Raw genomic sequence first — 27,103 nt, forward strand, 5'->3', positions numbered from 1 at the left:
GCCAGCGTGTCTCCAGCCCTGGAGGACACACAGCCTTGCCGAGGCAGGTCCAGAGAGAGTGGAGGAGAAATCGTGTTGAGGCATCTGCGTAGCAAGACCTGGCGATCCTGTTGGTTTCCAAAGCCGAGTAGGAGGAAGGAGAAAAAAATGAAATAAGAAGGAAAGGAGAAGAAAGTTTCCTTGGCTGTAGGGTGGCCCAAGAGGCAGTGGGGTGCAGAGGGCTATTTGTAAGGCCTGAGGAAGCTGGAGACTTTGGAGCGGAGGAGTTTGATGAAAGAGCGCGGCAGCATCTCCTTGTGTTTCTCCGTGTACTTGAAGTAGTTCTGGGGGTGCGCCAGCACGTCAAAGAAAGCTTTGATGAGCTTCTTGTCCTACAGGGAACCAAAGCGAGAGGGTCACCCACCTGCCAGGGAGCAGCATGCCCCACGGATGCTCGGACGGGCTAAGTCAACTGACATGGACACCACAGAGCCGAGCGTTTCCCCCGGGCCCAAAGCCAGGTGCCCTGATCTTGCCCTGCTCCCACTCCAGCTAGCAGAGCAGGTGGTCCCAGTGGATTTTAACCATGCAAGAGCCCTGGTGCAAGTCCAGAGTGAAGCAGGCAGTGGGACAACGAGCATGGGAAGAGCGTAGGGTGTACAAAGACCCAAGCACCGCTCCTCGGTCAGGGGAGCACAGGGCCACATGGGGACACTCTCACCTTGAGTATTTCCTGGTGGTTCTCGGAGGCGTATAGCCTGCCATCCCGGACGATGTCCTCCACCAGCTGTTCGTAGTCCTCTGCAATGATGAGAAACCAAGTTAGGGCATGAGCTGCCAGCCCCGGGGCCACCTTCCTGGACACTGAGCCCGGCACCTCGCATGGCCATACGTTCCCCCATACCTGGAGACCTGAACTAGGATAACCTGGGTGCCAAGGCAGGCAAGGAGGCAATGCCACGCTTGGATTACCTTCTCCTGAGCCCCACCAGATGCTCCAACGTGGACACCCCGCAGCGCCACACTCACCATCGTAGGTGACATAGGGGATCTGGAAGCCCCGGGCACTGTTGGCCTCGCTGGTTTTGAAGTTGATCCACAGTTTCCGCGAGCGGGCCGTGAAGGCGATGGGCCTCTCGTACGTCTGGCACGTCTCGTAGGTGGTGATGGAGGAGGGGGAGGCTGCAAGGGCAACCGCGAGGGACCCCGTGATGCCGGCAGTCAGCAATGGAGGAGACTCCCGGCTACCTCTTACTGTGTTTAAATGTTTAGAGCAAGGGGCACAAGAGGAAAACCAGGAACCTGGATAGCCTGGTGTTCAGAGAGGCTGACTCCTCTATCCCTCTTATTAGATATCGGGGACTTTGCGATTTCTCTGTTGCTCCGTTGCTCTGAACTGGGCTTTTTAGCCCAAACAAGGAGTCCTGAAACCCCGAGAGCTCAGCAACACGAGTGCAACCAGCTCACGCATCCCTCTGGGTGTGTCGGGTACCACAGAGGGAGGGTGATGCTGACACCAGCACAAGGGCAGCAATGCTGGTCCCCTCCCCGCCAGCCCATTTCATATAAATACGCACAGAGCGCCCTGGGACATGGGTTCTTCCCTTCGCATAGAGCAGCTCTGCTCCACAAAACTGCAGCTTTTTCCTCCCCTGGCTTCTCCCGTGAGCACCCTGAAGCGCTCGGTTACCTACAGTTTTTCCGCATGACCAAGACGTCCCCGCACTCGTCCTCGGATGGCAGGAAGATCTCCGGGACCACGATGAGGATCTTGCGCTTGGGCGGCGGGTTGATATTCCAGGTGCATTCGACGTTGGCGGGATAATTCCCCGGGTAGTTGGGGGACTCGATGTAGCCCGTGTATTCGCCCAGCTCCCCTCCGCACTGGCGGTCTGCAAAGCAGGAGAGAGAGGTCACAACTGGTCCAACTGGGAACCGGTGACACGGACACCGGGCAGGCAGGGGTTTACTGGGCAGAGCGGGAGAGGCTTGGAGCTGCTCTTTTAGCACTGCCCGATGCTACGCCCACGCCTGCTGCGAGCATCCAAGCAGAGAAGTGACCTGAAACGCTATTTTAAGGGGCTTTTGAATATTTTTCGAGGCAGCTCCCCAGGGGCTCTGGGACACTCATGACCTGTCCCCCCCCACCCCAGCCCACCTACTTTTGCACTGGGACACGGAGGTGGAGCCGTCGAAGTCGGTGGTGGTGTTGCCGGGGCAGGCGATGCAGTAGTTCTGGCGGAAGTCGGGCTGGTAGGTGCCCAGGGCGCAGCGGATGCAGCGGTGGACGCTGGTGTTGTAGTAGTGCCCGGGGGAGCACTGCACTGCGGGGAGCCGAGAGCAAACGGCGCCGTCAGCTGCCGGGCGGTCGGGCTCTCCCGCGGCGGCGGCGGCGGCAGCATCGGACCTACCTTTGGTGTCGCAGTCCTGAAAGGAGAGAGCTCCCTCGTGCTTGGTGCTCAGCCCCCCGCCGCAGGGGAAGCACAGCGCCCGCCCCACCTCGGGCTGGTAGGAGCCGCGGGGACACGGCTGGCAGGGCTTGAAGCCGTCGGCAGAGTGCTGGCCGGGGGGACACTGACCTGCGGGACGGGGAAGCAGGAGCTGACGCGGGGCCGGGGCGTCCATCCATCCCTCCATCCCTCCCTCCCGCGCGCCCTCCCCGGCCCGTCCTCGCCCCGGTACCCGTGCAGCCCGTGATGTTGGTGGCTCCCGCCGGGCCGAAAGCATCGCTCCGGGGACACAGGTCGCACGAGAGCTGGCCTTCCTTCTCCTGGTAGGTGCCGGGCGGACAGGGGACACACTGCTCCGTCTGCCCGTGGTAATACGTTCCCTGCGAGCAGCTAACTGAGAGAGAGGTGGAGACGTCGGCGGCGGGCGGGCGGGCAGATGGACGGACGGACGGATGCCCGCCGCGCTCCCTTACCACACTTGGTGCCCAGCCGCTGCTGGCCCGGCCCGCAGCCCTCCTGCCGCTCGGGCGCCGCGCTCAGCTTCCTCGCCACCTCGTACTCCATGCCAGCGAAGCGCAGGAGGAAGCGCTCCTGGTTTATCGACTTCTTCAGCGCCTTGATGGCCGCCTTGAGCTTCTTCTCCACCTTCTGCCGCAGGCAGTTGAGGTTGCAGCTGGCTGCCGGCGCGGGAGGGAAACGGGGCCCGCGCCGTTAGCGGAGGGACTGAGCGGCATCGCCGCCGACCCCCCAAACGCCTCTTCCCGCGCGTCCCCGTCCCCGTCCGGCACATCCGCGCCCCGGCCAGGGCGACGACCTGCGGTCGTGGTGCACGGTGCCCACCTGTGATCTCCTCCGGCTTGATCTCCGCCTCGAACTCCAGCGTGATGCGCGTCACCTCCTTGCCGGCGGAGTTGCGGGCCCGGCGGCCCTTGCCCTTCTTGGAGGAGTCGCACTTGAGGTTGACGAAGGCGACCTGGCAGTCGGAGCAGGGGGCCGCGCCGCCTGCACACGAGGGAGGCGGCGCTGAGCACGGGGACGCCGGCCCGCGGCGCCCGGCCCCGCCGCCCCGCCGGCCCTCACCTGCCGGCGCCGCCGCCTTGCCGGCCTCGTCCTGCTTCCCCTTGGCCCGCGGGTGCAGGTGGCACTTGGCGTCCTTGATCTTGAAGGAGGCCTTCTGCTTGACGGGGGCGGCGGCGGCCGTCTCTAAAGGGACGAGGCGCCTGCTGAGCGCGCCGGGCCCGGTGCCGGCCGCGGCGGCCCGCCCGGCGCAGCCCACTTACCGGCGCACTGCTGGCTGCCGTTGCCGGCTCTCGGCTGGGCGCCGGCGGCGCGGGGCACCGGCGTCCCGCAGCTCACCGTGTAGCTGCTGTCCGACTCTGCGGGGCGAAGCGGACGGAGGGGGGGCCGAGCTGAGCGTCGCCGCTGCCGCCAATCCCCGGCCCCCCCCCCTCCCCCGGTGCCATCCGAAGGGACGCCGGGGCCCTACCTGGCAGGAAGCGGGCCGCGGAGGCGCAGGTGAGGGCGCAGCTGTCCTTCTTGCCCGCCTTGTTGCAGCTGAGCGTGGCGCGCGGCGGCACCGAACCTGGCGGGCAGGAGGCCACCTCTGAGGGACAAGCGGCGGCGACCGCTGGGATTTGGGGGGGGGGGGGAAGGGCCCCACTTGGCTCAGTCCGTCCCCCGTAAAGCGAGGCCGGCCTGCGCCGGCGCGTGCTTGGGGCCGCCGGGGCGCTGCTCGAGGGGCGCTCGCCGCTGCGAGAACATCCACGCGCCCGGCCCCCAGCGCGGTTTAAGAAGCAACGAGACCCGGGGCGGAGAGAGCAGGGCGATGCACCCACCCGACTCCGTGCAAGACGGGCGGCGGATCCCCAGACAAAAAGCCAGCCCGTAGCAGCCCCGGAGGGTCTGGGGCGCCCCGAAGCCCCCCGCTCCGACTTCGCACCCGCTTCCCGCCAGCCCCAAGCGGCGGCGGGGCCGCGGGAACCGCTGGAGAACGTCCCCATCCCACGGCGGCAGCCCGCCCGGCCCCGAAATACCTATGCAGTCCTTCTTGTTCCAGTGCAGCTTGCAGCCGGCGGGGCAGGTGCACTGGTAGCTGCCGGGCGTGTTGACGCAGCCGAACTTGCAGCCGCCGCGGTTGATGCTGCACTCGTCGACGTCTGCGGGGAGCAAGGCGGCAGGCGATGGGAGAGCTGCAGCGTCTCGGGCGCGTGATTTCGGAGGGATGCACCGGATAGTTTAGGCTCAGGTGGAGCTGGCTCCGGCACGGAGGGAGGCCCCGGCTCCCGGTGTCCACAGGGACTACGAAGGGTGCAGCCCACCCAGCCAGCAACCCCTCAGCCGCGGGGAAGCCCTCTGGCCTGGGGAGGTCCCTTCCCGCTGCAACCCGCCGGGAGCATCCCCACCGGGACCGCTCCGGATGGGGGGAGCCGGCACGGTTCACGCCGGCTGCAGTTTTGGGAAGGGGCGCGTGCAAACACGCGGAGAGTCCCTGGCTCGTGCGGGGCGTCACCTCCACGGGCCGCCAGTGCCGCGACACGCTCCGGCAGCGCCGCCCGCCCCGGGCACGTTTCATCCGCCTGCCCCCGCCCTGGGGAAGCTCTTTGCCTTGGGAAACTTCAATCAACCCCTTTTGATGTTCCCCCTTCCCAGCCCGGCCCAGCTCCCTGCCAAAAGCGCCGGGGATTTCTCCCTCTCTCCCCCTGCAGACAACTCGCAAATTGTTCCCGTCGCCGCGTTTGAAGTTGCAGACGCCCGCGCCTGCCTCCGCCAGCCCTCCCCGCCGGGCCCCAGCGGCGGGATGCTGCCGGCAGGCGCTGCCAGCCGACCCTCCCTCCCAGCCTTTCGGGAGAGCGCTGCCCCCCCCCCCCCGACCCACATCCCCCGGTTTCCCCGGTGGGGTGATGAGCGTCCGTGCAAGCGGCGGCCGAGCGCCGGGGCCGGGAGACGCCCGCGCTGCCGCTTCCTCGCTACGCCGCGGAGCGAAGGGGCGAATCGTCCCCCGAACGCCCGCGCTTCTCGCCGCCCCTCCGCGCTCGGCCGGGCGCCCGGGGGGGGGGGTGGGGGGCAGCCGGGGGGTGCTCGGCCGGCCGCGCCGCCCCGGCCCTACCTCCGCAGTGGGTGAGCCCGTACAGCGTGTAGCCCTTGCCGCAGAGGCACTGGAAGCTGCCGGGCGCGTTGACGCAGAGGTGGTCGCAGGTGCGGTCGAAGGAGCACTCGTCGATGTCTGCCGGGGAAGCCGGGGCGCCGAGGTGAGGGCCGGCTCGCGCTGCGCCCCGCTCCGCTCCGCTGCACCCCGGCTCCCTCCCGGATGGCAGGAGAAGGGGGGGAAAGTCGGGAAGGGGACAGCCCGGGCGAGCAGAGCGCCCGGGCGTCCTGGCTCGCTATCCGAGCGGGCCGCGTGTTCCTCCTCCCTTCCCTGCCCTCCGGCAGCTCTCAGTGCACGGAGGGGAAAAGGAGGAAGGGTGCCAAGAAGAAGAAACCCTTGGAAAAGCTACCAAATCCTTGCTGCCCCGTGGAGGAAACACCCCATTCCTGCGGCCCGGAGCGTGCCGCAGGGTGGCTGGCGAGGGGAAGCTTCCCGGGAAGGGGAGAGACAAGGCAGGACACGTCCTGCTGCTCTTCCCATCGCCGATCCCAGGAAAACTGCCTCTCACGAGGAGCGCAGGCCCCTCCGATAAGGCAACTGCTGGTGCCTCGGTGGAGGAGCTTTCCCACCCAGTTAAGGTCACGCTGTTGCTTTTTGCTCCCGCGAAAGCGCTGTGCGGCGAAGCGGAGCACTTTGGGAAAAGCCGCGACGTGCCAGTGCCGACGCGGGCGCGGAGCCGCGAAGGGGGCAACTCGAGGGGCCGAGAAGCGGCGCTTGCCGCGGCACGGGCTGGGCTGGGCTGGGACGGCAGCCCAGCTACGCGGATCAAAGCGATAAGCCCCAGCCCGGGACCCAAATCCAGCGCTAATCCCCAGAAGGACATGCTACGCCGAGAAGCCTTTTTTCCCGAGAAAAGCAAAGAGCGGTGACTAAGCAGCCTAGCATTCCTGCGCCTGGAAAAGGGACAACCGGGGAGGTCCGCAAAGCGCGCGGGCTGGAAGAGGGAGCAGGCGAGGGGTCCCGCCGGCCCGTCACCTTGGCAGTTCCTCTCGTTGATGAGCAGTTTATAGCCCTTCTTGCAGCTGCACTCGAAGCTGCCCACCGTGTTCCTGCAGATGTGGTCGCAGCCGCCGTTGTTGAGCCGGCACTCGTCGATGTCTGCGGGGACGCGAAGGCGAGACGCCCGTCAGGCGCCGCGCCGTGCCGCCCGCGGGGACGTGGGGCGCGAGCCGGGGGGAGCCGCTCCTCCAGCAGGCGCCCCGTGGGGTCCTCCAAGGAGGTCCGAGGTGTCCCTCCAGACCAGGTCTCCACCACAAGCCGGGAAACAGAGGAACCACCTGGACCCTGAACCTGGATCACGGATACCGGTGGGAACGGGGACGGATGCACGACACCGGCCGGCTCTGCGGCATGGGGAACGCCGGGACTCCGGGGTTCACTTCGTTCCCGCGGGTCCCAGCCTCTCCCCAAAGCAATCCTGTGACCACGTGCCAGCTCCGAGGGAGCGGAGGAGGGCTGGGAATCTGCAAGGAGCTTCACAGCCCGGGGGGAAGCAGTATCAGATAGGAGATTTTGCAGAGTCACAAGTCTGGCTGAGGGCTGCTACCAGGCCCTGGGGGACCAGGAGCGCTAGGAAAAAAGGAGAAAGCCAGGAGGGGAAAACCGCCTCCTTCAACAGCAGCAGCTGCAGGGAATAAATACTTTTCCAGCCTCACCTCTTTGCTTGCCACTTTTTTCTTGCCATAAACACAGCTAAAACAACGATGCCCCAGTAATTGCAAAGAGCCCTGAGAACCTGGAAAGAGGCTGGCTGAGGGGTTTTTTTTAATTATTTTTCCTACTAATCGGAAAATTTACTGCTAGGAAATGACCTGTGCAATGGAAGGAGCCTGGGAAGAGGAAGAGGCAGCCGTTTTCCTGAGCTGCCCCCGTCCCCCACGCCGGGGCCGCAGCCGGGCTCTCTGGGGCCGGGGCTTTCTTTTTATTATCGCGAGGGCACTAGCTGTAAAACAACTCGCAATTGTAATAAAACCCCAGGCCCAGGGGATATGGCGCGGGGTTACTGCGCTTTCCTGGAAACGGCAGAATCAGAGGGGCGGCGTGCTCGGAAAAAAATAATAAAGGGGGCAGAGGGGCTCTGGAATCAGTCAGGCAGGTAGACAGCTTTCAGCGGGCCGGGGCTTTCCTTTCAACCGGGGTCAAGTTCCCCGAGCTGCCAAAAGACGAAACGCAGGCGCCGTCCGGCCTCCCGCCCCGCCGCCCCGGCAGCCGGCTGGCTGGGGCGTCCCCTCGGAGGCACGGCACCCCGAATTCACGGGCGTGCATGCATTAGGGGTCTTTCTCCCTTGCATGCACCCGTGGACGGGCACCGCCGCGGGAACGGGCGCCTGCCGCGGACTCGGATGCATCCCAAGCCCCTTCTCCCTCCGAGCCCCGGGCTAGGGCCACCTGCCCGAGCAACGACTTTCCCGGCGGGAACGTCTGCAAATCGCAGCCCAGTGGAGAGCCAAGACAGCGACAAATCCCGCGGCCCCCGCTCGCCGCCCGCTTGCTTACCTTTGCACGTCTTGCGGTCGGGCTGGAGCATGAAGCCCATGGGGCAGCTGCAGTGCACGCCCGTGGCCGCGTCGTGGCACTTGCTGTCGCAGCCCCCGTTGTTCACGGCGCACGTCTCTGCGCGAAGAGGGGAGAGAGCGGCGGCGGTGAGCGACTCGCGCGCCCCGGGGCCGCGCCGGCATCACCCCATCCCGGCCCCGCCGCCGAACCCGCCGGCTCCTGGCAAGAGCCGGAGGCTGCAAACCTCCCCCGTGCCGCCGCCTCTGGCTTTGAATGCATGAGAAGCGCAGGCGAGGATTGCCGTTATTAATCGATATTCCACTACGGAGAGCAGGATTTGGCAGGTTAAGGCCACGCACGGTGGCAGCCACCTGGCCTGGCGCATCGGGCAGGTAGGACCACGCAGCCGCGCAGCAGAGCTTTGCGACCCCGTAGCAGCTTTCGCCTTCTCCGGCGCCACGGAAAGCGCCCTGCCGCGTGCCCGGGCGCCGCTCGCCGTGGGCTTTGGAGGCCAAGCAAGGGCGTGGGCGATTTGTGCCGGGTTGCAGACGGCGCTAAGCCAGGGAAAAGCGCCCAGATCCCCGTCCTGACCCCGGCGCGATCCTCCCGCTCGCGAACGAGCCGCTCTTTAAAACCCCATGAACGTCCTCGGCGAAAGCCGGGCAGCCTGGAAAGGGGAGCGGGAAGAGCCCGGCTCTTCCACCCCGAGACGCCTCATTAAAAACACGTGTCGGGCCGTAAGGCGGGTGAGGAAAGAGCCGCTGCCGAGGTCGTTTCGGGCTGCTCGACGGAGGCGATTCGCTCCTGGAAAGAGCAGGCTGCTGCCGGAGGAGAAACCCCTCCGCGGCTCGCCGGGATCGACCCTGCCCCTGCCCAGTACCCTCGCGTGGACGCTTGGGGACACTTCCGAAGCCGTTTGCCCCAAAATATCCAGGCTGTCACCATCCAAGGGGGGATCTCGGACCCCACAGAGGCAGCAGCACCGCATCCCCGGCTGCGTCCCCGCCGGGGGACCCTCGAATCGGCCCTAGCGATTTCTCGCCCCTTTGCCGCCGCCGCCGCCTCGCGTCACCCACCGGCGGGGGCCAGACCTGCTTCACGGTCTAATTTGAGAGCCGCTTTGTAAGATTGGGACACACACACACACAGAGGCAGCATCAGTGGAAAAAAAAATCCAATTAAAAGCAAAAAGTTAATTATTTCAGCATTATCAGACTCAGCTGTGGCTGGTGGAGCTAGAAGGGCCACTAATTTAAATGAAGCTTTTTCAGCTTGACAGCTTCCCTGTGAGATCAATCCGCAGTTTTGGCCCTAACCGCTAGAACAATGGCTTGAAGTGCATTAAGTTGTTCACAAAGGGTAATAAACTATTCCTTTAGAAGGCCGCTCGCTTGGCTGAGCGAGCCGTTTGGGCTTCAAGGAACCCAACATGGAAACGCCTTGAAGAAATTCCTTGGAAAGAGCAAATCCCAGGTTCTCGCGCTCTTTGCAGGAGCCGCATGGGGCACAAATGACTGCAGCCTCCAACCATTCGCTGCAGGGCGACGGAGCTGGGATCCTTCTGTGCTCCTCTCGCTGCTGCTATTTTTACGACATCCCATAATAAGGGAACAAAAAGGGGCCCGTTCTCTGCAATTAACAGCCAGCACAATTACAAAACGCAACACCGAGGGGCAGATTTCTGTGGATAGGCAACGGGGCCGGGTCCTGGCGCCGCAAGGCAGGCGAGCGCCACGTCGGGGCCGGGGCGAAGCGCGCGGGCGACGCCGCACCGAGCCGGGGCCGGGAAACTTTACGGCGGCCCTAAGTCGTGATTTAATTCCAGCCTTTGTTCTGGCGGCTCAGGCAGAACGAGCCAATGGAGGATTAATTTAACAGGGTCGCCGCCGAGATGGAACGAGGCACTCAAAGCAAATGCTGCTTTCTTCGTTACCCAGAAGCAGCAGCCGAAGCGGCTCTACCTGGGAGAAAGGGCTCAGGGGAGCGCGGCTCCGCGGGGCCGCCGAATTGCAGCGATTTCCCATGCTCACAGCGTCCCCCGGCACGGCGCCGCCCTCCTCCCCTCCCAGCCCCGAACGCCCTTCGCACCTTCAGGGATTTTGGCCGAGGTTCAGAGCCAGCCCGCGCCCCGCCGCCGCGCAGGATGCACGGGGGGGCTCGTGCTCGCGCTGCTCAGCCGCTGGAGCAACCCCCCCCTTCGCAAAGCACGACCTCCGTTGCAAAGCAGCGCCCGAGCAGCGCTCCGACCTGCTGAGCGCTGGCACTCACCGAGCAATATCAGCCCCACGGGACTAATTGCATGGTTAAAAGCAGGTTAGCCGGGTGCAATCTGGCTCGCCGGCGCATCATGGGGCTGCAGAGCCCCCCCTCCCCAAGCAGGCGATCAGCCTGCTAATCGCCGCCTCCCGATTGCAAAGCCCTCCGCCAGCGCGGCCGGCGCGGCACGCCTGCAAATCCCCGCGGACCACCGACGACACCGGGCGCCGGCCCCACGCGCTTGCCACGCTCCTGCAGCTGCTGGGGCCAGGCCGGGCTTTTCCCGCGGCGCTGAGCAGTCGCGGCTCTCCCCGAGCGTGCCGCGAGCGTGCGTGTACCCAGCACGTCCCGAAACAAGCTTCCCACGCGCGCGGGCAAGTCGCTGCACCTTCGAACCGCTCCGGCTTCCTCGTCGTCGGGGCGGAGGCGTCACCTACCGTGGCGCAGGGCTCAGGGACCCGCGGGCGCAGCAGCAAGGAAATCCTCAGGGAAGCAGCAAAGGCGCCGGGCGCGATAAAAGGTCATTTTCTCTCCCAGCCGGGCGCCTCTCTAGCGCAGTTAGCGGAGCCCGACGCCGGGGCGCCCTGGCCCCACGGACGTCCCCCACCCATGCCTGCATCCCAGGAGAGGCTGGGTGCTGCGAAGGGGCAGCTTGGCTCGCCGGGAACGAGCGTGGGAATTTGCGGCAGCTGCACTGAGCAGGGCCGGTGGGGAAGCCTGTGGTGCTGCCACCGGCTCGCGAGGACCTTGGTGGCTCCCAGGGACCCGGGGAAGGGACACAGTCGGTGTTGCGGGTCCTGGCAACTGCTCGTCCGGGTGGGTGGCGGGAGGCAAAGCTGCTTTGGGGCGTTCGGTACCGATCACTTGGCAAGTCGCCCCGGGGCAGACGCCCACCGAGATGCCGGGAGGGGAGGCAGAGGGATGGAGAGAGGCAGGAGGAGAGGGAAGGAGGAAGAAGAGATCTCCAGAGCAGGAACCCAAGGCAGAAAGCCCAAGAGCACTGGGGTGGATCGAGCTGACGCTCGAGGGACGCCCGGGCCACCTGTCTGCAACGCGGCTCCTGCACCCCAGCCGCACAGCGCACCCAAAACAGGGGGGGGAAGGTGGCCCCATCCTGGAAAAAAAAATCCCACTTCTGCCAGTCGGCACACGGTGGGGAGATCTTCAGATGAAGAGAAGGGGAGAAAGCTACACCTGGACGTCAGCTCGGGAGCGACCCGCGGTGCCTCCGCCTTCCCTGCCTGCAAACGCTCCCGCCCGGCGCCGGCGCGCAGGGACCGCGGTCCTCCGGCAAGAGCCAGGCACGAGCATCCCCTCTCCGTCCCCCCGGCACAGGCAAACGGCCCGTGGCTCCCAGCAAGCCGCTTTTCCGCCTCCCTTGAGTCGGGGGGAGAAAGAAAACTTGCCGCAGGCGCTGTCCCGCCGCATGGAGGCCCCCGGGGGCCGGAGCAGCGGGAGCGCCGTGCGCCCCGTGCCATGCAAGCGCAGCCGGAGCAAGCCCTGCCTCCCTGCCCACGAGCAACGGCTCCGGGAAGAGCTTGCTCCGGCGGGTTTAGGAGCGTCGGCGGTGGATAGCGGCAGCGCCTGGCGCGTGCAAAGCGAGGCATGCGGTTAGTCGGCCCGCTGAGCCCCCCGCGCTCGCCTGGGGACGGGAGACCGCCTGCGGGTTAGGAGATAGAGAGAACAGACATATTTACCATTAGAAAACGTCTCAAGGATAACGTGTTGCTGGAAGTGTCTCTCCCCTGTTTGACATTATAAAAAACGGGATTTAGAAAGGGCGTCCGGCGAGGCGCTCGCTTGGCGTCACCCATCAGTGGTGTCACCTCCTGGCGGGAAGCGGCCCGGGTCTCTCCCCCCGCGGCCGGGCGAGCTGGGGCTCGGCGCCAGCAGGGTCCTCGGCCGCCCCGTCCGAAAAAGCCCGGGCTGCACCCCGGGGTCCCCCGCCGAGCCCGCTCCCCTCCTGTCCGGCGGCACGCGACACGGCCGGAAAGCGCCCGGCAAAGGGCATTAGCGCGGGGCCGGCTGCGCGTTCGGCAGCTGCACGGCGAATCCAGCTAAGCCGAAACCAGCTAAGCCGAATCCAGGCTCGCTCCGGCACACTCCTGCTATCTGGGGACGGAGCCAGGCGCCTGCGTCCCGCGGGAACGCTTGGAGCCGCGGGGCTGGCGGCCCCGGCGCAGAGTCGGCTCGGCTCCCCGCACCACCCGGCCGCCCTTCGGCGCTGCCTCCCGGGTGCCGGGGCCGTGCAGATCGCTCCCACCCGCAGGGCTTTTTTTTTTTCCTTTAAAAAAGGCTGCTTTTAGAGCACAAACATAAATACACAAGGTCATTGGCCTCCCCTCGCTGCTCCCCTCCTCCGCGCTCCCGCAGACATGTCGGGAGCCATCAGGGCTGGCCCCGCTCTGCTCGGAGGCATGTTATTCATTATCTGCCTTTTTAAAAGCAGCAATAAAAAGCGGAAAAATGAAAAACCCCGGCCGCGGCCTAATGAAACCGCCGCTCGGAGGGGCTGAGGGCGCTTCCTGCCGCGCGGCGCGATCCAAGGCAAGCGGGGCCGGGGGCCGACCCCGGCAGCCCATCAAACGCACCGCGGACGCTTTCAAAGCCCGCGGGAACGGGCGGCGCGAGTTTGCGTCCCCCCCCCCCATCGCCGTCCCCCCCCGCCCGGCTGGAAACTTTATTCCCCCTCGAAACGATGAGACGTTTCGGAGGAAATGGAGACGGGGCGAGAGGGCGGCGGAGCGAGCGCCGGCGAGCGGGGCAGGCTGAACCCTGGCTGTAAAACAGGGGGGAAAAAATAAATAAAAAATAAAAATAAAGGGTGGTTATAAATATCCGAGCAGGTACCTCGGCCTCCTGCTCGGCTGTAAATCTGCCGGCCGGGCATTCCCGCAGGGCGGGCGAGCGCGGCCGCCGGCACAATCCCGCACTGTTCCCACCGCGCTCGGAGCCCCCGGGCCGGCGCCGCGGGCCGGGAGAGGGCACGAAGCAAACGGGCCCCGGGCACGAAGCCCTGGAGCGGGGAACGAGCAGCTCCCGAGGGATTTGGAGCTGACGTTGCTCCATCGCTTTATTCCCCCCAGGAAGGTGGTGAGCAAAAAGCCGGCTCAGGCGGGAAGTGCTGGCCGCCAGGTCGGGATGCAGGGGGCGGCCGCGGCGGCGACGGCGATGGGGGTTTTGGGGACCGCGCTCCGCGAGACGAAGATCGTCCTCTCCCCTTTGCAATGCCCGAGGGCCTGAGTGCCACGACCCTCCGGAAACTGGGCATCGCCCCGAGCAGCTGGCAGCTTTCGAAAGCTCCCGGCTCCCTCTGCCACCCGCCCCGAGCCCCGGGGCCGGCTCCGCAACCCTCGGGGGAGCAGCCGAGGCTGTTTGGGTGCCGGCGCCCCGTTTCCCAGCTCCTCCGGCCACGCACCGATTGCACGGACCGGGACGAGCCAAGCGGCCGCAGGTCGGACAGTGCACGCGCACGCGCGCCGGGAGCTCCGGCCGGCACCAGGGCAGGAGCCAGCTGCAAGAAGCCCCCACCGAGGGCTCCGATCCCTGTCCACCGGCGTGGATACAGTGCCGGAGAGGGGGGCGGAAAAGGGCACAATGGTCCCAGGGGTCGAAGGAGCCGAGTTAGCAAAAGCAGACGCGTCTCGGCCACTGCGAGCCGAAGGATGGAGGGGAGAAGAGGCCACGAGCATCCGCAAAGGGCAAGCGGGGAATGGGATTAATTACCGCGCGCGAAAGGAGGCCGGGCTACGGCGGTGACGTGAAGGTAGCGAAAACCGGAGCTGGAGAGCAGGAAAGCTTTCTGGGGGGGGGGGGGGGCAGCGCCTGGGAGCGGGCACTGGCCCCAGCGACGGACCGAAGGCAGCCGAAACTCGGCTCACTGCATCCCTCGGAAGCAGCTCCGGCTCCAGGGAGAGGGCTTGGAGGGGCTTCTCCAGCCCCTTTTCCATCAGAGGATGAAACCGTCTTTGGAAAGCGCAGAGCGTTTTCTGTTTGTGCGCAGCAGGGGCGTGAGGAGCCAAAACCTCTCGGTGGCTTTCAGTTGCTTTCAATTCCCTTTTCCTTTTTATTTTGCAATAAGAACTAAAACATCTAGAGCAATTTGCAGACTTAATCACTCCCCAAATGTAACATTTTTTTAAATTGAATCAGCTGTTAAACTGCACAAGCATCTGAAACCAGTAAAACTTCTATCTCTGTTTGATGTTTTACAGTTTGAAAGCACACACAGGAAAAGGACAATTTTGGGGGTGGCTGGGTTGTTGGGTCAGATTTTTTCTTTTCTTTTTTTTTGCAAAACAATCGTTTCGGAGCCGAGGCCCCGTGGTGCCGAGCTGCAGTTTGCAACGGGTTGCTCCGCCCAAAGCTGCCCCCGCCGGCGCACGGCCCCAGACGCTGCCGGAGAGCAAATATACGGGAAGATAATGCTGCAACGGTGCCGGTTTCTACGCCTGGGGCATTGCCAAGACCAAGACCATTGCCTGGGACCAAAGACCTGCTTTTCCTTCCCGAAAGTCCCCCGCAGCACCGCTGCGGGCGCTTCTGCCCGGCGTCCCCGACCCTCCGCGCCGCCCAGGTGCAAGCAACGTCCGTCACGCTGCCCCTAACCTCTCTTGCCCTTTAGCACCCGATCTTCTCACGGACGGAGGTGCCGTGTCGCAGAGGCTTGGAGAAGACCTTCCTTCGGCCAAGAGCAACCGGAAGGCGAATCCCTGACTCTGCCTACGCGGCGCAGCTCAGCCTGCAGCCCGGGCGCCGCGGCGTGGTGCAAGAGGACCGAGCGGAGGACCGTCGCCTTGCAGGGGGACCCCCCCCGCCGGACCCCCCCCCCCCACCCCCAACCCCGGAGGGGTCTAGCCGGGCGCCGGCTCGCACCTACCTATGCACGTCACCCCGTCCGAGTGCAGCAGAAACTTCACGTGGCAGCCGCACTTGGGGCCCTGGTCGGTGTCGTCGCACGTGTGCTGGCAGCCGCCGTTCCCGTAGTTGCAGGTCACTGCGGGAGCGAAGCACAGGCCGTCAGCCGGGGGGGGGGGGGCCGCGAGCGCCGGCGCCCGCCCGCGCCGGGACCCCTCCAACCAGCTCCGCGAGGACGGAGCCTCCTTTCCTCGCTCCCGTCCCCCGGCGGCAACTACCTGCCCCTGCTCCAGCTGGATGTGCCCCAAGCGGTAGCATAAAGCTGGCTTGGAGAACCTCAGCCGTATCCCACAGAAAATCCCTCCTCCCTCCCGGATAATTTCTAAAGCCCTTCGACTTTCCCTGCGGGATCTCGGCAGGAGAAAACTATTCAGTGGTTTCTTGCTAAACGCCACCGGCGGAGCCCGAGCCGAGCGGACCCGCGGCCCGGTTCCCGCGACCGTCCGTCCTCGCTGCCCCCAAAACTGCTGCCGCAGGGGAAGGGTGGGACTCGCGGGAGGCCCGCAACGACTCAGGGGCTCCTGGAAAGCCCTGCCAGCGTCCTCCGGGAGGCAAGGTGCGCTTTCCATTTAGCTCGGAGGGCAAACAGCCCTGGAGGATTAAAACTCCATTTCATCAGCAATTTTACAGGCTTGCTGCAGACAGCAAATAAGAAACAAAATAAAAACAATCAAATAAATATATAACTGCGCGTTTAATAGTCTCAGCAGTGCCAGCGAGTCCCTGGCATGAGATCAGACAGGCCGAGAGCACCATTTTCCCCCGAGGGAGACGATTCCAGCGCTGCTCTCGTGCCAATCACGCTCTCCCAGCTTGAGAGACTCGGGAAAGCGGAGCGGCGCCGAGCGCGGAAGCCGCGGCGGGCAGCCCGCGGCCCGGCGAGCAGCGCTCTGCGAGGGGGAAAAGCCCTCGAGGGCCCGTCCGAGGACGCCCCAGGGCTTTGCCAGGACCACGCGGCGGACGCGGCACTTTCGGGACCCCCCCCCCGGCTCCGAGCTGGCACGTTGGGACCCCGTGCCTGCACTGCGCAAGGGTGCAACGTCCCGCGCGCCCGGACACGGCGTGCAAACGGCAGGGGGGGGCGTCGGAGGGGTTCAGCACGGGGGGGAGCGGGGTCGGGGGGGGGGTTTCCGAATCATCGCGCCCCGGGAGGCCGGGTGGCCGAGGTGCCCCCCACCCCCCCCCCCCACTCCCCACGCGCCGCCCCTTACGTTTGCAGTCCCGCTGGTTCTTGGTGAGCTCGAAGCCCGGGCGGCACTCGCAGGCGATGCCGCCCTTGGGGGTCTCGCGGCAGATGTGGGCGCAGCCGTGGTTCTTGTTCATGCAGTTCATCCCCTCTAAAGGGAGAGAAGGCGGCACGTGGGAGCTGCAACCCCCCCCCCGGCCCCCGTCCGCGGGGAGGAAGGGTGCGTGGGGCAGCACGGGGATGCGCAATACGGAGACGCTCCGGGACCTCGGAGGGGCAGAGTGACCGGCCCGGAGCCTCTTCCTTGCCTTGAAACGTCCCCTCCGGCGCGTGCCGGACCCCCCCGTCCCAGGCTCGGGGCTTTCGGCGCCCAGGGAGCCGCGCCGGTGGCGGCAGGAGCTCGCGTCCCCGTCGCAGCGGGCAGCCCCGGGGACGTGCAGGATGCAACGACAACCCAGGCAGGATTCACCCGCTCGCAACCCCGGCGGGGGGGAGCAGAGGGAAGGAGGATTTGGGGAGCTGCTACACCCGCCCCGCGGCACAGGGAGGGTTAAAACCCCAGGCTGGAGCCCGCGGGAGGGGGACGGACACAGGCTGCATCCCGTCCCGGCACCTGCAGGGCAGATCCCGCCTGGCTCCGCTCCAGGCCAGGCCAGCAGCTCTAATTGCAGCCGCCGCTCCAGCCCTCTGTAATTAGACCCTGCCGCCTCCGAACCCGCCGGCTCGGCCTCCGCACCGGAGCCGCCGGCACGCGCCGTTCCGGCAGCGGCACCGGCCAGCCTCTCGCCACCTCTCCTCCAAACGATGGCTTTCCTCCCGCTTTCCCCTCTTTTCCCCCCTCTTTTCTTTCCCCTCTTTGCCGTCGGCCCCCGCGGGCCGGGATGCGGAGCCCCCCGGGGGAAAGCAGGAGCCGGCGGGCGGCTCTGCCCCGCTGCGGTGCTGCTGCCCCGCCGGAGACGCTGTCGTCCGGGAAAGCGAGGTCCTGACCGCCTGCGGTCTTCCAAGTGCTCCGGGCGCTTCCCGGGGGAGCGGCGGGCTCGCCTGGCTCGCCTCCAGCCCGGGATGGCCGCGTGCTGTTTTCCTAGGATTCCCCTGGTGATTCCCCCCGGGGAATTTACCCCCCCCGGAGCCATGGGTTAAGGCAGAAGGGGCTTTTACACCAAACCGCCTTTAATTTTCCACTTTTTCCAGGCTTGCGATCCGGGGATGGGCCGCAACCCTCTCGCCCTTGCTCCCCAGCGGCTGTTCCCAAGCGCAAGCCCCCGGCACGCGGGGATCCGGGCCGGGGCTGCTCAGCCCCGCGGAGCCGTTTGGCGCCCGGTGGCCGAGATTCGCACGGGGATAAACGCGGCTGGGGAAGGGGGAAAGCAAAGACGACCTGCGGCTTTGCCAAGCAGCGAAGATAAAAATCGGCGGAAACGGGAAAACTCTCATTTTGCCGTATTTCCAAGGGGCTGCTCCAGATGGCAGCGATCCAGAACCAGCAACGAGCCGGAGGGACCGGGGATCGCCAGCCCCTGTCTGGTGCTACTGTTTCGGGTGCCCGACCGAGGGGCCCGCGGGGCTTCGTGACGTGGGGCAAAGCCTTCGCCGCAGCTCCCGCCGGGATCCCCCGTGCCTCCGCTCCGGCCTTCCCGACGGCCACCATCCAAAGCGGCAGCCCGGGAAACGAGACCTCTCCCGCTGGCATGCAATGAGCTTGCCGGGCTCAGCCCCTGCTGCCACGCTCCGTCCAGTCGAGGGATGCTTGGCAGTCGACCTGCCAAACCCAGGCCACCAAAGCCACCCGTTGTCGCCCTACCCCAGCAGCTATGAGCGGCCAGGACGGACGCCAGATAAATCCCTGGAAAAGGGGTAGGAGCCGCTTGGCAGGTGGCGGGCGCAGATCCTTTTCGGCCCTGCGGCATCCTCTCCCGGTGCCCTGGGGCTAAACCCACTCACTCGCCAGCAAAACCGACGCACCGGGGCTACGATCCCGACCCGCGCGGCCGCCGCTCATTCCTGTAATGCCTTGCCCGGTCTCAGCAATCCCCGGCCGGCTGCAACCGAAGCAAGCGGGGGCTTGGAGCCCATCGCCGGGGAGGGGACTTTGGGGGGGGAAAGGAGGCCCGGGAGCGGGGATGCGCCGAGCACCGACCTTCGGGGCGCTGGATGCAGGTGTGCTGGTTGTCGCTGAGGAAGAAGCCGTCCCGGCAGAAGCACTCGTAGCTGCCCATCATGTTGACGCAGGTCTGCTGGCAGCCGCCGTTGCCCTCGGCGCACTCGTCCAGGTCTGCGGAGGCAAGCGGGCGGCGCGTGAGCGCGGGAAAACCCGCCGGCGGACGGCCGAAACCGGGCCGGCCCCCGCGTGGGAACCCCGAGCCGCGGAGAAGGGGGTTTCCCACATCCCGGGCACCGCAGGATGCTCAGGCTCCTCCGGCAGGAGCCGCGGCCCTAATGCCGGTTTTATTAAGCGCGCCGGAGGCGGGGGAGCCAAAAGGCCTCGGCGGCGGGACGAGGGCTCGAATTCCCACCCCGGCTCCAAGGGTCACCCTGGAGGGGCCGTACGGCAGCCTCATGCTCGACGGCACCCCCGGCCCCGCTCCCGATCTGGCTCTGGTGGGCAAGCGGCACCGACGCTGGGTGCTCCGGGGTGCCGAGCCACCCGGACTCCTGGGTCCCCTTCTGCCGGCGGAGCCGGGGTGCAACCCGCAGCCTTTCCCGCTCCAGCCCGGCAAAGCGCCGCGAGGGTGCGGAAAACCCGCCGGCAGAGAGGCTCTGGCAGCCCTTGGCCACGATGGCTTGCCGGGATGAGCGCCCGGGGGGGGGGCGGGAGACGCCGCCCTGCGCCCCCTCCTCGCCCCGCGGGCCGCCGGGGCTGCCGCCTCCTCCTCCTCCTCCTCCTCCTCCTCCTCGCCCAGCCTTCCCCGCTGCCGGCGCAACTCTGTAAACACATTACGTCTGCTGCTCTCCGAGCCCGGCTTCCCTTTCTTCTCCGTGGGCTCGTCCTCCCGCGGGAGGGGAAGGCAGGGCCGCCCGCCCGGATCGCCTTCCAGCTGTGTAAATCTGCCCCCGGACCCCGGGGGCTGCAGGGACCCCGCAGCCGGCGGCTAATGCGAAGCGTATGCGTCCGCGCTCCCTCTTCTCCCCCGCCGCCCCGCTTCCTTCCAGCGATGAGCTCATTAACGACCCCTCCGCAGCCGCTAACGAGGGGGAAAAGCCCCCGGGACCGCTCGCGCTCCGGACGGAAGGAAGGCGAGCCGCCCGGTGCCGGGCGCTCCGGGGAGCCCGGCGGTGGGGAAGCGGCCGCGCGGCCTCTCCGTAGGCAGGCGGGGGGTTTGTCTTGGCCCGGCAGTTATTTACCCGGCCCCTTCGCCGCCCCGCCGCGGTCGCGATGAACTCATGTGTTTGGGCAGGTGCCGCGCTGAGCCGGAGCGTGAGCGGGGCCCGTGCACGGCCGGCGGCACCGCACCGGTGTTGGGATAAGGCTGCAAATTCCCCCGCAAACCGGGGACGGGAGCGTGCACGGAGAGCGCCGGCGTCAGCTCCTGCTCCCGGCATCCCCGGGATGCTCAAGCGGCCACGCGCCGCCGTGCCGGTGCATTAAGGGGTCGAGGCCAGCGGCGAAACCCCAGCACGGTAAATCCTCCGGGGAAGAAACCCGGCGGCTGGTTTGCTGCGGGGCCAAAGCAGCAAACCCTTGCGGAGCCCATCGCCCACCTCTCCGAGCGGGAACTCGCCCCCGGCCCGGCTTCGGTGCTGTCCCCCCCGGCCTGGTGCTCACCGAGGCAGTTGTGGCCGTCGTGCGCCAGGCGGAAGCCGTCGTAGCAGGTGCAGCGGTAGTTGCCGGGGATGTTGACGCACTCGTGGACGCAGCCGGCGTTGTCCTCCCGCTCGCACTCGTCCACATCTGCGGGGAGGGAAGAGGAGAGAGGGGAGGAGCGGGTGCCGCCTCGGCCCGGCCGCGGGCAGGGGGCTGCCTGAGACCCGCTGACTCATTGCACGTGTGGGCGCAGGCGGCCGGGGCCGAGAGGACCTGCCGGGCCGCCGAAACGAATGCAAAGCGCCGGAGAGGGCGGCCGGACGAGCCCGCGGGGCTTGGAAACAAGCTCCCTCCGGGGGCTCCCGCTGCCTCCTCCACCTGTTCGCCTGGATTTAAGGTTTCACTGGGAAAACGGGAACAGCCCCGGTGGCTCCCTAGCAGCTGGGGAAGTATCCGATTCCCTTCGGAAACCCGTCAAATCCCTGCCCCGGGGAGCTCGGTGCTGGTGGACGCCGCTTGCGCCGGCTGCTGTCCCCTCGCTGCCGTGGCCGGATCCCGCGGCTCCATCCCTGCGGCCGTTCAGCCGCGAAAACCCCTCCGCCCGCGGGAACGCCGCGGCCGCTCCGGCTTGGCTTTCGCGGTTTGCAGCCCGGGGGCTCGGCCGGGCGGTGGCGGTGGCGGCGGCCCCGGTGCCGGCGGTGGCCCTGGCGGTGGCCCTACCTTTGCAGTGCTTGCCGTCGCCGGCGTAGCCCGACTTGCAGATGCACTTGTAGGACCTGTGGGTGTTCTGGCAGATGGCGTCGATGTGGCAGCTGTCGGTGCCCTCGACGCACTCGTCGACGTCTGCGAGGGGAGAGCGGGAGCCCGTGGGGGCACCGGCAGCAGCCGCCCCGCAGCCCAAGAGCCCGCGGGCGAAGCTCGCTCCCAGCCCCGAGGCCACGGGCGATGGGCACGCCGCGCTTCGAGGACCGCCGCGCGCGCCGCCGGCCGCCTCGCACGCCCCGACGGCGAACGACCCCGCGACGCCTTCAGTCCCGGGCTGGAGCCAAAGCAGCCGGCGGCGAAAACCTCCGCCTGCGATCAGCCGTTCCCCGAGGCGACCGGTCACCCCCCAAAAACCCTCGTGGCTCTTCGCCCCCGGGGCGGAGGGCGCGTGGAGAGTGACGTGAGCCGCTCGGCCCCGGGGCGGGAGCGGAGCTTCCCCTTGCGCCCGGGAGGCGGCACGTGCCTGCGCCCTGTATAAATATTTACAGCACGCATTCATATTTGCTGTTTGACATTAGCCATGGCCCGCGGCCACCGCGGCCTCCCGCGGGCCATTAATCACGGGCTCGGGCCCGCGCCACCGCGCCGGAGCCGGCGGCGCTTCCATCGGACACGACGCCGTTGGAATTTTCCCAACGTTTTGCCAGAAATCTCACTTTTTTAGGGTTTTTTTATTATTATTATTATTATTTTCGCTTCTATTTGACGCTCTTTTTCCTTCTCTCTCCTCAAACTCAACACAATGAACAATGTCTCCGCGATGCCGAAAACAATGTCCTGCCTCTCCCTCTCCCACATGTGGGCTTTTTTCTATCCTTTTTCTTTTCTTTTTTTTTTTTTTCCATTCTGCAACTTCAAAACTCCTCTAACTTTGGAAAGGTTACGCAGCAGCAAAAGGACAAAAGCAAACATCATAAATTTGCCACTCTGTAATTTTTCCAAAGTGGGAGCCATTCTGAAAGGTTACGGGAGCAGAAAAAGGGGAAAAAAAGGAAAAAAAGCACGCGTGTGGGAAGGGTGAATAAATACCCACCCAGACACCCTAGGAACCGTTCACATATTGGCAGAAATCCTAACTTCAGCAGGCTGATATTTGGATCATAAGAAAACCTGTCTTAAAAAATGACTTCAAAGCTGAGTAGATTAGGAAAAAAAAGTTCAAAAAACTAAAAATTTGAACTTTTGTCGGCGCGAGCAGCGTTTTCCCATGCAAAGGCAAGTTTGCTTTCAGGACAGCCCTGGTTTTTCCCGCAGGAGAGTTTTCTCCGGTCCAAAAACGCGGCCGGCTGGAGGCACGGCCGGGCTGCAGGTGTTTGCAGCGGCCGCGGAGGCCAGAGGCGTTTGCCGGCGCGACGCAACAGTCCAAAAAAAAAAAATCCCCACCGGTGCTCCCATCCCTATTTGCTCCGGCAAAACCCTCGCCTCGGTCGGACGCGCCGCCGGGGCCGCGGAGGGACTTGCCCGGGGCCGGGCGGTGGCGGAGCAGCTGCCGGTGCAAGAGGGTCGCCCCAGGATGCCCAGGGCAGCGAATAAAGCAACCGCCCATGTATTTTTAGAGCCCGGATTGAGGTTCTTTCCTCTTCTATTTATTTATTTATTTAAAGGATGCTTCTATCCCTAGGCTGGAAGGTCAGACACGTTTGAGGGAGATGAGGTAAGGTGGCAAAAAAAGCCCCAAAACCCCTAAATAAGCAAAAGCGCCGTCATTTTTCCCTTCTTCTGCAAGAGCGCCGGCTTTTCCTTTCAAATTAATTTTATTCTTTATTTTTATATAGGCGCACACACTAACAGCCTTTCTGTCTGGGGCTGTGTGCGCAGCTGTTGGCAGACGCGCCGAGTTTCCACTCGGCCTTAACGCCAAATTAAAGCTTTATAACTTCAGTAGCGCTTTTTACCAGCGTATTAATAAGCACCTCCGACGCTGCGGTACGGTTTATTGATCGCTGCTTCGCCCCGCCGCCCGGCCGGGCAGCTGCCGAGGGCGACGGGGACGGGGACGGCGCCGCGGCACGGCGGCTGCGGGACGAGGGTCGGCATCCGCACCCGCACCCGCATCCGCATCCGCGCGCCCGGCGTTGCAGCCCCGCTCCCCTTGGGGGGCTGCCCCAGGTGTCGGGGTTTTTTTCCCCCCACGTCGCGGTGCTTTTGCAAGACTTTTGCACCCGTGGAAGCGCGTCGGTTTGAACCCGCTGGACCGCAGCGTTTCCGCGGAGGGCTGGATGCTCTGAGCCAAGAGCCGCCTTCGTTTCCCAGGGGGGTTTTCACTGCTGCTGTTGTTGTTGTTGTTGTGGTGGTGCTTTATCAAAATGACCGGTTAAAAATGCGCTTGTTTGTTTTCTGTTTAGGGAGCAACAATCGCAAGATCTCCGAGACGAGAGGGCCCTGCCGAAAGCCCGGCCGGGCTCCGCTCAGCCCTGGGAGACAGAGAAACTCTATTTGCCATCGCCGGCTTCTCCCAAGGCCTCTCTCCGGGGACTTATAATTTTCAAAGTGAAGGTTAAGGTTATTCCTGCGCTTCCCCCCCCCCCCAAATGCATGACTCCGCCGTGACTGTCTGCAAAGGGAAAATTTATAGAAAAATAAAATAAATAAAAAAAGCGGAGGGGAAAAAAAAAAAAAGCCCCGCGCCGTGCGGAGGCAGCAATACATCTCCGCACTGGAAGACTCGAGGTGTCTGAATATTTATACTCCCGTTGGCAGCTACAAAAAAAGGCTTCTTCCCTCCTTCCCGCCCCCCTCCCCTTTTTAATCTAAGTACGGGCATGTTAGACGCCCTCAGTCAAAGATCGCCTTTGAACTGCTGCGCGTTGAAATGTTTACAGTTTTACATTTCATATTTCGGAGGGGCGGAGGGGACAGGCACAACAGTCGCACACTGTGATTGCCGGAGCGGGAGGGAAGCGGCGGCCAAGGGGGAGGCGGTGGCGCGGCGCTGGGAGGGGAAGCGCCCGGCATCGCCGCTCCGCCGCCGCCAAACCCGCCGCCCCCCGAAGCCCCCCGGCGCCGCAGGTGCATCGCCCCGAGGCCCAGCCGAGCCCCCCGGCGCCGGCGCGGGAAACGCGGGCCGGCCGTTCCCGCGCATCCCCGCTCGGCCTCCCCGGCGAGCCCCGGGCGCGCTGCCCCCTCTGCGGGCCGCCGGCGCAGGTGGCTTTGGGGACCACGGACAGACAGATGGACGCCCGGGGGAGGACGGACGCGACAGCATCCCCGCATCTCCGGGGACCAGGCAGCGCAGGCAAGACGGGCTCGGCAACGCGCCGTTCCCGGGCCGGCGGGACCCCCGTGGGGCGGTCTGGATTTATCCTGCCAATCCTCCTCCTTCCCTGCAGGCTTTCCTAGCCCTCAACTGGCCCGATGATAAACTCAGCAGAGGTCCAGGTCCTCTGGCTCTGGGCCGGCAGCATTAAATCCTTCCTCTCCTACAGTCCCCGGGTTGCGGACGAGCCAGCGCACCCTGCCCGTGACCCGCTCTCGCCCCAGCCGAACCAGCCCGTCCTCCGCGAGACGAGCTGCGCCCGGCCTCAGGCGGCCGCCAGGGCAAAGGCTCGGCGGCGCGCGACCTGCCGAGGGTCCCTGCTTCGGGGGCGGCGGGGACAGGCATCACCCCTGCTCGGGGGTCCCTCGCCCCCGGGTCCGGCACGGACACCGCCGGGGACGATGTCCCCTTTGCTTTTTGCAAACGTCCCGGGTGAAACGTGCCCCAGGTGGTTTCAAAGAGCTCCACGTTGCCAGACGAGGGGAAAATCCTCGGAAAAGCAGGATTTTTCTCCGCCAGCCCCAGCTGGGGGTCCGTTACTTCCAACTTCAGCCTTGGCCCCGCTCGGTCCATCCCTCCCCGCGCCGATCCTGGGAGCTCCCAGCAGCGCCGCAGGCGCCAGCCTTCAACTTCGCCCTTTTCCAGCCGCGCGCCCGGCGGGACGCCGCCGAGCGCGGCCGCTCTCGCAGGCGGCGGCGCTAAATTCGCCGCCCGCGCCCCCCGCCAGCGCCGCGGAGCGACCCGCCGGGGCGGCCAAGGTGCCTCTCACGGGGGGCCGGGGCGGCGCGAGGAGCCCAGTCCCGGCGGGGTGCAAAGGGGCCCGGCTCGGGATTGAGCTCCCCCCTCTCCACCCCCACTCCACCCCTTTCGTTCCCCGAAGGGATCTGTCAAGTCTCTGCACGATGGAATTTTACTTTGCTATTTTAATGCAATTCTGGCTCCAGCTTAAATGGAACTGGAAACCAAAAGGGCCTTAATAAATAAATATTATGATAAGAAAGGAAAGCAATGCATACACTGGAGATAATTTGAGGGGGGATAAAAACCTAAGCATTCCTTGCTGAGGCTAAATCGTAAAGCTTTACATGGGGCTGGGCTCCCTCTTTCCAAACCTTTGCCCTGGAAAATCTGCCCCCGTGCTCGTCCGGACTGCCCTCCTGCAAAGCCGCCTATTGTTTTGAGAACACTTTAAAACAGATAAGACGGGAGCCTTGAAATCCCCCCGAACTTTGTAGGTGACAGGGCTCCGAGCCACAGCGCGCGTGGCTGGAACAGGACGATTACTAATGCTTGCACGAGCTCTTTAATTCTCTCCTGTCCTCCTATATTTCATTCGCACTCTATCGAATCTCACTGTACGCATAAACACGCAGCTACTACAAGAGCAAGAGCCAAAGCTGGTTTTGATAAATCTTACATACAGTTAAACGCTATGAAAAAAAAAACAAAAACCCAACAGATTACGTAGATAGTGGTGAACTAGAAAAAAGAAACCTTGGATACAGCCGACAAGACTGTGCACATAGGTTCGTGTGTGTGTTTGCGTGTGCGTGCGCACTCCTGTGCATGTGTATATAGAAAAAACACAAGCTAAATATAGAGGTGCTATAGAGAAAGCTAAGATATAGATAGCCCATACATAAAGCTACACGTGTGGGTTTATGAAGAAAAGCTCCGGCTAAATATACGAGTGGTGAAATAGGAAAGCCTAAAGTTGATGAAGATGAGACGTCTCTTTTCTAGATATGGAAAGAGATCGTGCATTTTTTGCAGTGTTTATGCTCAGCTCCGAAGTTTTTCTGCAGCACGCAGCCCGTAGCGATATCACGGCACCGAGGTTCAGCACACGCATGTAAAGCACACAAACAGAGATGCAACTATACAACTCCCATCTTTCCGCATTACAGATATCAGCTCCACCGCACATTCCCTCTAAACCATCCAGAAATTCGTCCTCCTCGCCCACATGGGGATAGGGAGTATTACCCCCTTTTTACAAACAGTGAAACAGGAAGAACAGAGAAGCCCCCAAGCCCCCTCCAAACAGCAACACTTGCCCTTGCTGCGATGGGTGCAGACTTTTTTGCAGACCCTAATTTTCTGCCTCTTCGCCCTTTGCCTTGAGATAAAGAGTCCGGACGGAAAAAAAAAAAAAGAGCGTTAAGAAATGCAACTCATTAAAGAGTTCAAAAAAAAAGAAAGAAAGAAAGATCAAAAGAAGCAGGGAGACTAACTGCAAGCAACGTTGAAAATCTGCTCAACTATTTGTTATTATTGCTGCTAATTTCTCCAGCCTGCATATAAAATTCCAGATCCAAAGAGGAGGTCCGGCTGCCTAGGCACACATCAAACAGCAAACCTTAGAGCCGGGGAGATTTCTCTTACCTTGACTGGCTTTATTTGCCAGCGTGCTTCCAGAGCGGAGGAGAAAGAGAAGCATGCAAAATCCAGCGATCTGCAAAGCTCCCATTGCAGTCGCAGTCTGGAGGGAGGAACGGGGGCAAGACGGGGGGGGGGGGGGGATTTCTAGTGCTTTAAAAGAAACAAGGGGCTGCGCACGCAAAGGGAGCTCAGGAGAGGGCAGGGGCTGGCGTCGCGCTGGGTGGGAGGCAGAGGGAGGGAAGGGAACCGAAACGATGGAAAAAGCTGCTCTGGGTTCAGCTTGGGGCTCTTGGTGCTGCCCAAGAGGCAGAGAGTGCGGGAAGGAGACCCGGGGCAGTTGGAAGAAAGCGGACTCTATCGCCCTCTCCCTGGCGGCTGCTCTGATCCCTTCTTCTTCTTCTTTTTTCTAAATAATCCCAGCCAATTCCAGCTTTGCGAGGGAGCCGCGGCGGCGGCGGCGGCGGTGGCGGGGGGGAAGCGGCCGCCTTGCCCTGGTGCTGGGGACCTGCGAAAGGGGAGTGGAAAGGAG

At 64.4% G+C, this 27,103-nt stretch overlaps 1 protein-coding gene across 1 annotated transcript; it reads right to left on the reverse strand.

Annotated features, from left to right (window-relative positions):
* On the reverse strand, nt 1–26,662 carry SCUBE3 (signal peptide, CUB domain and EGF like domain containing 3). The gene is made up of 23 exons (XM_067310461.1): nt 26,578–26,662; nt 20,892–21,014; nt 20,193–20,318; nt 18,567–18,701; nt 16,455–16,580; nt 15,206–15,322; nt 12,024–12,071; nt 8,071–8,187; nt 6,550–6,672; nt 5,536–5,652; nt 4,463–4,585; nt 3,916–4,056; nt 3,710–3,805; nt 3,510–3,632; nt 3,270–3,431; nt 2,903–3,106; nt 2,662–2,823; nt 2,391–2,558; nt 2,142–2,303; nt 1,674–1,871; nt 1,009–1,161; nt 701–780; nt 1–371 (listed from the first exon to the last, which is right to left on the reverse strand). The coding sequence occupies exons 1-23, from the start codon at nt 26,660–26,662 to the stop codon at nt 222–224; spliced, it is 3,039 nt and encodes a 1,012-aa protein (XP_067166562.1). The 3' UTR covers nt 1–221.
* Between the last annotated feature and the right edge of the window lie 441 nt (nt 26,663–27,103).

The sequence above is a fragment of the Apteryx mantelli genome, chromosome 25 (assembly GCF_036417845.1).
Source record: "Apteryx mantelli isolate bAptMan1 chromosome 25, bAptMan1.hap1, whole genome shotgun sequence".
Classification (NCBI taxonomy): domain Eukaryota; kingdom Metazoa; phylum Chordata; class Aves; order Apterygiformes; family Apterygidae; genus Apteryx; species Apteryx mantelli.

Excerpts from the sequence above, each read along its gene's own strand:
- SCUBE3 (XM_067310461.1), bottom strand. The coding sequence starts at position 26,662 with ATGGGAGCTTTGCAGATCGCTGGATTTTGCATGCTTCTCTTTCTCCTC. Across the intron at positions 21,015-26,577 it reads GGCAAATAAAGCCAGTCAAG|ACGTCGACGAGTGCGTCGAG; the intron begins GTAAGAGAAATC and ends CTCCCCTCGCAG. Across the intron at positions 2,824-2,902 it reads GCGGCTGGGCACCAAGTGTG|TTAGCTGCTCGCAGGGAACG; the intron begins GTAAGGGAGCGC and ends CCTCTCTCTCAG.